Source organism: Puntigrus tetrazona, chromosome 23, assembly GCF_018831695.1.
Source record: "Puntigrus tetrazona isolate hp1 chromosome 23, ASM1883169v1, whole genome shotgun sequence".
Classification (NCBI taxonomy): Eukaryota; Metazoa; Chordata; class Actinopteri; order Cypriniformes; family Cyprinidae; genus Puntigrus; species Puntigrus tetrazona.
This window is the reverse complement of record NC_056721.1, coordinates 17,331,807-17,342,137: the sequence shown is the minus strand read 5'-3', so window position 1 is coordinate 17,342,137 and position 10,331 is coordinate 17,331,807. Positions and strand designations below refer to the sequence as shown.

Here is a 10,331-nt window from a genome sequence, read left to right as displayed (position 1 = left end):
TAAAATCTTATAGAATGACCCTTAACCTGTGATGCTCTCCAAATATTTTATAAAGCAGGTTGACATGTCTTTGAATAGTATTTATCTTTCCAAAAGTCAACATGTAGCCATTTCTAAAAGTCGTAATGATATTTAAGCCCCCAAACGTTTAATACACAGTGTCCCTCTCTTCAAACAACACCAATGGGCCTCAGTGGGACGTAAATCTGTAAGGGATGCAGATGTTTGTCCACGTTTAGTTAATGTTTAAACGGAAGTTTACCTAACGAGTCTGTTACAGAAAGCGCATATTTGTAAAGTCACCGTTGCAACTATGATTTTCACGTCGAAGTGAGTCAACACTGTTTATTTGCTCCATAACATAGGTGTCCGTTTCACTACAGCCATGACTTTCACCATGACTAGCATTTCACCTACTGGTAAGTTCTCCATCCCGTCTTCTAATTTAAAGAGCAAGCCTTTTGAAGAGCTTCAAAAGCCGCCCTCGTATCAAACAAAGAATCTGAACGTTGTAATAAGCTAGTGTTTTAACATGTTTAATATGCTTACTTAGTACTTGTGCACTAGTCTAACCTAACCGTTCGGGCCTAGAACACGTTTCATTGGAGGCGATGCTTAAGCATTAAATAAAATCTACGCACAGTTAATGCCTAACAACGTGCCATGTTGCATTTCTCCTAATCTGATTACTTAACAATGTTGAACAGTTTCTCTAGCTGGAAATGGTTGTAATTCCACATTTAGTGCATGTAATCTTGACATACTGGTTTTGTGTCATCTTCGGTGTTGTTGTGGGGTTTTTTTTTTTCTTCTCAGGGATAGAAGTTGCGTCAACAACTGCAGCTCCACCGCAAACAGACATGACTGTCATCGGAGGTAACTGACTACTAATATATTACCTTAATGACTCGGACAATCCTAGAAAGCTTTTACGGCAACAGTGCGGGGTGTACACGGTGTTTTCCAGCAGGTGTCATGATAATATTACATATTAGACGTTTGCCACCCGACTCGGGCCTGCTTTGAGTCATTCATCAGGTACAACTTCCAATATTTGGGCTTGTGATCAGTTTTCCGTATTGTAATATAAAATGTAATTTATTTTAGACCAAGGCTTCATTTATTTGCTTAAAAATACAGTATATTGTGAAATATTATTACCGTAATTATTAAAATTATTACTGTCATTGCAAAACTACATTTTCAACAACAGTTACTCTAGTCTTGAGTGTCACGTAATTCTTAATATTATGAAAACAATGACAATTCATAATAAAGTTCAAAAGAACAGCATTACATAAATATATTTTAACATTGGATGTCTATTATGTTGTTACTTTAAAAAAAATAATGCATACTTGCTGAATAAAGTCAATTATTTCCTCAAAAATTCAAGACTTTTAAATTGTCATGTTAGTCTTATTATTATAACAATAATTATTTTATTCTGGGTTGTTTTAGCATGTTAGTTTGGAATGTGTAAAACATACTTTATTATATCAGTTACATCTATTATTTCATACAAATTGTGTATTTGTTCATAATGCTATTAAACATACTTTTTTTTTTTTTTATTATACTTATCTTCATTCAGTAGCCTCTAAAATTACTTTCAGAATACCTTTTTATTTTACAAATATTTGTATTATATATATTATCATTTACATTATTTTTAAGTTTTTTTTTGTTTCCAGTTATAGTACTGACTCCTTAACATTATATTAACTGTAAATAAACACAGTCTAACAATGCTCTAATGAGAGTTAGTAAACATGTAGTTGCAAAGTTATGTATAGCCAACAGAATGTATAAAGTAGCCCATCAAAATAAACTGTACCCTTGAAGAGTACCGTTTTCCTCATTGGATTTATCGCATATTGCTGGCCGTTTAAAATGATTTTTCTTTCCTCGTGTAGTGGTGATTGCCCTGATCCTGCTGACCCTTGTTGTCTGCGGGTTCCTGCTGTACAGATACCTGTGCCACAGTAAGGGCGTTTACAGAACCGCAGGTGAGCCCGCTCCAGGAGTGGACCCTGATCAGGTCTACAATGACACCGTCACCGAAAACAAGAAGGAATACTTCATCTGAACTGCTTCGCATCGGAGGGATTTACCCCGTGATCAGTATGCATGGGCTGCTGCAGACATCTAAACGGTCTATGTAGAGACATACGGGACATTAACCACTAGTCTGTGCTGTGTGAAAGAATGTTTAGTTGAAGGGATACAGGTCGAGTTTTATGTTGGGAGGATAAGCCGGAAGTTAAAATTTGTTCATTCATGAGGTCAATAAGCTCACCGTCGGTTTTCGTATGGTAAAGTTAACGGGGAAGTTACTTTTCCTGTCATATTGTTATGCCTTTTGTATATAGTTTATAGTTCACTCCAAAAACAAAACAAAAAAAACCTCGCTGCTTCATCAGAAATTACAAGACGTTCATATGGAGTAGTTATCAACAAGTTATTTATCAGTAACTATGGAATTATTATGAGTTATTACTAGAGTTCAGGTAGCATAAGTGGCACTGCATCTCAATCAACAAATTTGGTTTTATTTAGTTATAAATCAATATTGTGTTAATTTGCAACTTTTCAATATGCCTTTTGCATTTGATTACATTTTTTTTTTAATTATTTATTGGCAGAATTTTTACATTATGAATAGTTGGAGAGTCCGCTATTACAGTGCCTTGTAAAACATTTTAAATGTATTTTACTTTTTTTTTTTTAAATTGAAACATTTTATAATTCAAAATGTATTTTTGTTACGTAGGCATGCCAAATATAATACCTCTGTCATTATTTGTAAAACACACACATGCTGATCATAATATCAAATGCATATATGATACTTGATATTTTTGTGCAGGGTTACAGTAATATGTTACTTGTTATGAAAATAAATGTAACTTATGAATGTAATCTGATTCTAAGTGACATTTTTAATCGCACTATCAATACGATACTGAAATTATTTATTATAACACGTCAAATACAAGTGTCTAGCTAGTTGAAAATTGCTAGTAAAACCAGAATTAAGTTATAAGATATTTAACTTCCTTTTGGGAATTGGGATTTACAATATAATCCGCCATCTCCAAGATCATTATTGCATTGCATTAGAGTGAATGTCCAAATATACCACCCAGCAGACAAGGATATAAACATGAAACACTGAAAGACATATTACAACACAGATTGTCAAAATTCAAAATAGCTTTTATTCTAAATTTTGTTTTATACTTAAGGTTTAGTATAAAAAAAAGTTAAGTGCACCACATATTCATTGGAGACCATTTTGTCATGTAGCAAACTAGGAAGGACCTCGGTTCCTTGATGCTGCAGTGTGCATCCGTTCTAACCCATCACAATCTTTTTATATTATATATATATATATATATATAAAAAAAAATCAAGAGGGTTCCCTGAACTGTAGTGCCCACATAGACGTATACCATCCATGACTGTCATGGTATTGAGGCTCAAGATAAGCAGTGTATCCGCTACATTGCATACACAAACACACGGTGCCACATGCCATGATAAAATGCTGCGCTAAGTTGAAACGGATATTGAGTTCTGAAGGCTTTGCCCTCATGTTTTTTTTTTTTTTTTGCCTTATGTTATTTTCCTAGCAAAGTAAGAATAAATGAAATGGGATTAAATAAGGAATGGCATAAAGTCAGGTTAGGATACTACCAGGTCAGAAGCCTACGTCACAGAAAATCATAGAAATGGTGCTAAGGCAATGCCAGCATACTTGGCACATTTTTTGTTTATTTTATTTTTTTACATCATCAAAAACATTTCTTTTATTTGCAGAGAGAAAATCTACCTGAATGGTCTTTTTTTTTTAATTCGAATGGGCAAAACCTTTAGAACGGTACAGTAGTGTCGGATACCCAGTGATGCACCTGATACATGTAAAGCCTAAAAATGAGTCCCATTTGCCAGGCTAGCGTAAAATGTCCCGTGTTTTAAAATTCAATCAAAAAACATATATGGTATAGTGACCAAAATTTGATACCAGTGAATGTATGGAGCATTAACCCAAGTAAGCTTTCAGAAGCATACGACCTCTGTTCTATCTAGCGAAATAAGCAGCTAATATTTATCTAATACACAGAACGTAAGCGAGTGGTGTCGAGGCGGAAACGGCAGCTTTTGAATGTCATTCGATCAGAAATGAGGAGTAGAAATGAAGACGAAATAAATTAAAAGCGCAAAACGGGGTGGAGACAACTGCTGGTGTAACTCAGTGCATTCTGTGAGGTTTTCCTTTTTTTTTTTTTTTTTTTTGTCAGGTATTTTTCTAAATCACATTAGAGACTAGAGAGAGAGGAAAACTTTAATCCCTTGCGAAACATTTACAAATCAACACCACAATATCTCAGCCGTTGTTTTCGCTGCTACGTATTACCGCGCTGCTTCGAAGATCATCAACGCGGCACCAATTATAACCGACGCTATTCGCATTAAAAAGCATATGTACAAAAGAAACCTGCAAAAACATTTCAGAATTGGTTGACAGTGCACATAAATTAATCTTGTAGTACTCCTAAAAAATTTTTACAATGAAAATTCTTTATTAAGAACAAAACTACTGAAAAGTGCATGCAGAAACATCAAGATGCAACTAGGAAACATTTATATATTTTTAAAACACAACCCCTAGAAAATGCAGTCACAGCAGTGGTGTGCTCTGCCCGGAAAGCAATCACCATCATCTAAATATGATATGTTTATTTATTTCAGTATGAATCTGTGTGCAGATGCACTATGACAGAAGACTTACAAAAAGCGAAACGCTTTTAGTGCATTCTAGTCCAGATCTTTGGTACAAGCAGCTCCCCACACACAAAAACAAAGAAAAAAAAAAAGCCTGATGTGCCAAATTGTTTAAAATACTGAAATTTGATTAAGCCCTGACCTCTGTAAACAGCTTTACCTTTGTGGAAATTTTGTGTAGAAGCACATATAGCTGGAACACACACACACAACACACGCTAAACTAAGTGAAACGGCTATATGTACAGCTCTGGGTATCCGACATCAGAGGGAAAATATTGAAAAACAAAATCCTACTTTTCTGAACCAGTTTAGTTATTCTTGTTCGCTCTCTCTTTTACTGCATTTAGGTTCATTCATATGTAAATTCCTTTGCTTTTAAATAATGGTGCAGTTTTGGCACCTGATAATATTTATATAAGCTTGCCCAAAGGTACGATACGCCGCCGTTGTTGTTGTTGTTGTTGTTTGAAGTTGTAAACACAACTTTCTCTTTGATTAAGAGTGCTTAAATCTGCATTATACATATCGGACAAGACCTTAAGAATATGAATGAAAGGCGTAGTTAAGCATACTATTCAAAGAGAAAGTTTCAAGTGCATAGCTACTTTACACAGATGATCAAACTGACTCGGTTCTCTTGGCATGATCTCTGGCTCAAGAAGACGACCAAAAACTAGAAAACGTACTGTAAAAATGAAGTTGTAAGAGTCAAAGGTAAAAATGACCTGGTCTTCACCTTAAAACTTGTTTACTCTCTTAACTAGTCAACCGATAATTATGACATATGATCACTAGATGTTCCAACTTACAATTATCATGCGTTTTTTTTAATTGTGAATATGCAATAATTGTGTTAAACATTACGTAATTGCGATATTACACAATTATATCAACAGCGGCGTAGTGTACCTTGAGTAAGGGGCTCTAAAACATTACATTCCATTAGATTAAATCAGTATTGTGGCTTAGCCAAGCAGCCCCAAAGGAGGCAGGGGTGGGAGAACAGGTAAAGGGAACCAGGGAGAAGGAAGGAGGGCTTCGGTCCAGGCCCTGGGTGGGTGCTCACTGTTACCAGATGGTGTAACCGCCGCTGGAGCCGCCCATGAAAAAGTTGCCCTTGCGTTGTGTCATCACCACATTTGCACCTTGCATGGCTGCCATCTGAGCCGCGTTAGGGAGGTGTCCAGGAGGTGGAGGCTTGAATGTGAAGACAAACGTGTCAATTATTCAACGCATACTTCATCAGCGACTTTTTCAGCCACATATATGCCTAAAATAATAGTCATGACAGAACAGACTGAGAATTTCACACTCTGTTTTGTGAACTGGCTGTTGAGTTAAGGGATATAACAAGCTACAGAAGTGTGAAAAAACCATCCCATATTGTGTGTAAACATGTTTAGTGCAACCTCCTACTTCTATTTTCACAAAAATGTCTTGCGGGTTGATGGCTGACTTTGTTCATTTCTTAACATTTGATGATGGCATGCTTAAATACAGCAAATATATCTGAATACCTAATAATCGTATACGTAAAATGTTTTGTCCCGCATCACAATAAATCAAACCAGATCATCCAACATAAACTAGATTTGCCTTAAAAGGAATAATTCACCCAAATACATTTTATTTAGTGAAAATGCATTCACTTTCAGACCATCCAAGATATATAGATATAAACGTCCATCCCCCGTTGCCCTCTCGCATCAAAATCCACAGAACAGTTTTTGCTTGTAAACGGTGCTTGATCTGTGCCTATTTCTCTTCCGATTCAGACAAGACAAGCTTGGAGGCGTTATTAATAATTATGAACTGCTTAAGTAAAGATGGATTTGTTTCTCACAAGCACACAGCTTTTTACGAGATGTTAATTAATGGACTGGAGCCGTGTGGATTATTGCAATGTTTTTTCAAGCTGTTTTGAACTCTCATTCTGAATTCACTGCAGAGGATCCATCGGTGAGCAAGCGACACAAAGCTTAATTTTATTCAAAATCTGTTCTGATAAAGATACTAACATTTTGGATGGCCTGAGAATGTCCATTTTTGGGTGAGCTGTTCCCTTAATTGTAGGCTGCTAAATGCGTAGCGTTTCTTGGATGTTCACCGGGAATACTCACAGGAATGGAAGTACTGGTGCCGGGCCCAAAGCGAGCTCCAGCATCAAATCCACCGTCCACCATGACGGTGGAACCAGTGGGGTACACGGGCCCCATCGGATAATATGCCATTGGGACACTAGGGGCCATGGCCCCCATGGGCACAGTCTGAGCATGCATGGGCATGTACATCTGGGTACCAGGGTAGGCTGAGGTCATTGGGGGCATCTGTCCAGGGGCTGGGGGAGGAGCCATATACCTGGGCTGATAAACCTTCGAGAGGGAAACATTTAAACATTTTAAACCGTAAATTACTGTAACCACTTTTTGTATGGAACAAGGACGGAATTCATATAAAGTTCTTATTTTTTTCACATCCATTTTAAAATGCGGTTAAATAAATCTGCGACCTTATAATAGCCTAACGTTATAGTTACCAAAATTAACATTGATATTTTATTGCATCACTTTTCCTGCAATTTCATCTAAAAAAAAATTCAGGATTTTTATTAAGGTTTTAAGACTGTTTAATGAACAGCCTCTGAGTTATTGCTTCATTTCTCTTTAATAATTTGTTATAAACCTATCATACGAGATAGAACACCTCTTTCCTCTGGGAGATTCATGTTGTCTAATTCATTGCTAAAATTGCTTTATCTGTCTGAGTGGTGGCACTTGCATCACAACAGATGATTCATCAAGCGCGTTTTCCAAAAATGATTCATGTTTTCAGAGGAATCTTTAGCCGTTATCTTTAGCATGCAGTCCGAAGTAATGAAACTTACATTTATGGAAATGCTTCCGAAGTGCTTTTTCTGAAGTTATTTTTATATAGTACTAGATTAAAACGTGAAACAAAAAAAGACCCACTTGAATGCCTTAATGAGATATTGTTAAATTAGTAGTGGTTACCTCGGAGTATGGAGGAGGGGCATCTGGATATGGAGACACCTGAGGAGGGACTTGCATAGCAGGTGGATAAACGGGTGCTGTGCTCTGCTGAGGGTAAACAGCTTGTTGTGGATATGAACCTGCACGGAGAAAAAAAAAAAGTTTAAAAATTGATATCACAACAGAATAACCTGTAAAGTAGCTAACAATAGATTATTTTATTTTGGTTTTGCACTAAAGGTATTGACCAAGAGAAAGCGTTCAGTGGTTTTCCTTAAATCAGAGTAGACGGGATTGAATTAGATCAACTAAATAAATAAAATACAATATCCCAAAAAAAAAAAAAATTTTGAAGTGACCCAGACATGTTATTAAAAGGTTTTGTGATATTGACCAAAACAGATTGACAAACGACTGCAAGAAATATGGATGTGGAGACGTGTGTGTTAAAAATGGCAATAGCCATACGCACGCACGCAAACAAAAAGAGAGACAAAAAGGCCAGTCTTCACTGACAGCTATATTACAATAGAAAAACGAGACAAACGTTTCTTTCATAAATACCACACCGTGTATAGACGAAACACGTCTAAATTAGATTAATTAAATGATTAAACTGATGCTGTGAGCGTCTCGTTTCTTAATGAGGTCACCTTTCCGATCACGTCATCGCGCTGTAGCAGCCAAGCTAGTTACCCTTTACCCGTTTTCAGTCCAAAACATTACCCAGCCCGCTAAAAAGCGACACTATCGCGTCAAATATTACAGTGCACGTCGGGAGACAGTCGACGACAGATGTTTTTGGCACACAATCAATAAGAGTTCGGTATGTAAAGTCGTTTGTTATGTAAGTCAGTTATGCTGGCTAACTCCATTGGTAGTTGCTAGGAAGCGGCTAAGCAAAATAGCAGAAGAGCGGAGGTGATCGCGCATTTACCTTTGTTGTTCATTTTTCTTCACTGTAGATATTATATTCTAGTGGATGAAAAATTATACAGACCGAATTCTGCGTTTATGTGACAATAAATACACGGTTTGCTCAAAGTTCCTCGTCTTTTTTGCTCGTTACTTCCTTGTTTTCGTCGGGCTACGCTTTGAGTATATTTGTGTTGGGAGGAGCTACGTCACGCACGCATCAGTTTTTGGACGCCACTCCCTGTTAAAGAGAAACCCATGACTCATATTACCGCAAAAACGAAAGTCTCCGCAAGCCCCACTTTGTAATGTAAAAATAAACGCTGTTTATATGGATCGTAAAATGACGGACTGTATGATTTGAGCTGTAGGTAGTTACATGTAAAATATCTGTGTTTGTACGCAGGGCGGCTATCACAGAATCTGGCACAAAGGCTGTACTTTATCTCTGTGATTATAGAAGCTTGAGTCAAAAGTCCGGTTACACGGTTATGTATTTTCTCAAGTGGGTTTTATGTTGGTTTCAAACGCCCAGTGCTCTTTGCGTCTCTAAACGTCAAAACTACGCTAGCAAAGGTAGATTTTAACAAAAAATGTAATTTCAGGTTAAGAGAACTTCTAATAAATATCAGATCAGAATTCACATGCCGTTTCAATTTCATATTCCATTAATTAATAACAGTTTTCTGATGATGATAATAATTGTGATATTTTACCCTAAATACTAAAGCGTCACAACACGCCCTGCTATTACTTAATAGCATACTTATTTATTGTCTATTGTATATTTGATATAAATATATTTTTTATATCTTAGTTAAGTCAAATGATCTTTGTTTATATGGCGCTTTTAACAGTACAGATTGTGTATCTGAAGTGCTTCCAGAACAGTATTAAATATGAGAACAGAATGTCAGTATATGTAATGTAATGTGTAATGTATAATGACAAGATTATACACTCAATTTTGACATTATTATCGATATCAGCATGTAATGTGAATTCCTGTCTACTCAAAGGTTTAGTTAGTATGGACCTTGATGAACTTATGTAAAATTGTACACCTAGGCCCTGAGAAGTATGCCAAGCAGAGCAGAGGTTTCATTAAGATCGTTTAATTGAATTGCAATATTCAACCCGATATGCAGCTTATCAGACTTTGAATAGGAATGAAGATCCGAATTTTGTTTTGCACCTGTGGGACTAAATCAAGTGGCATTTCTACATTTTTATGGCTAGACTCACAGGCTCCTTAAGCAGTGTAAAGATGCATTTAGTACATCTAAAATGAAACTTCTCTGTATTAGTTGGGGCCTGTATACTGGATGTGAACCTAATTACAGATTCGTCTGTATTCAGCAATCCCAGTACTCCTTTGAGCTCCATGGCAATATGCTGCTAATGCATGCAAATGGAAGTGTTTGCCAGCTGGCTTGGCAACAGAGGAAAGACACAGAGTGTGTATTGAGACACGGTGTCTCTTTCATGAGACAGTTCATTATAAAAAATGTGAATATGCCTTGTAAATCACATATAAAAATATGCATCAATATGCGTCAGATTTTCTCGAACCAGGACACAAGCAGAGACCATCTTATTTTGAATGCATTTAATGGTGCGCATTAAGCTTTCTCA

At 36.5% G+C, this 10,331-nt stretch overlaps 1 protein-coding gene across 1 annotated transcript; it reads right to left on the bottom strand.

The window, feature by feature from the left end:
- Window positions 1–3,201: 3,201 nt before the first annotated feature.
- On the bottom strand, window positions 3,202–8,893 carry dazap2 (DAZ associated protein 2). The gene is made up of 4 exons (XM_043224263.1): window positions 8,719–8,893; window positions 7,803–7,921; window positions 6,912–7,163; window positions 3,202–5,988 (listed from the first exon to the last, which is right to left on the bottom strand). Exons 1-4 carry the CDS (start codon window positions 8,729–8,731, stop codon window positions 5,860–5,862), a joined length of 513 nt encoding a protein of 170 aa, XP_043080198.1. The 5' UTR covers window positions 8,732–8,893; the 3' UTR covers window positions 3,202–5,859.
- Between the last annotated feature and the right edge of the window lie 1,438 nt (window positions 8,894–10,331).

Bases quoted from the DNA above. Each gene is read 5' to 3' on its own strand.
- dazap2 (XM_043224263.1), bottom strand. The intron at 7,164-7,802 runs GTAACCACTACT...TCCCTCTCGAAG, and splicing joins CCCCTCCTCCATACTCCGAG to GTTTATCAGCCCAGGTATAT. The intron at 5,989-6,911 runs GTGAGTATTCCC...TTCACATTCAAG, and splicing joins GCACCAGTACTTCCATTCCT to CCTCCACCTCCTGGACACCT.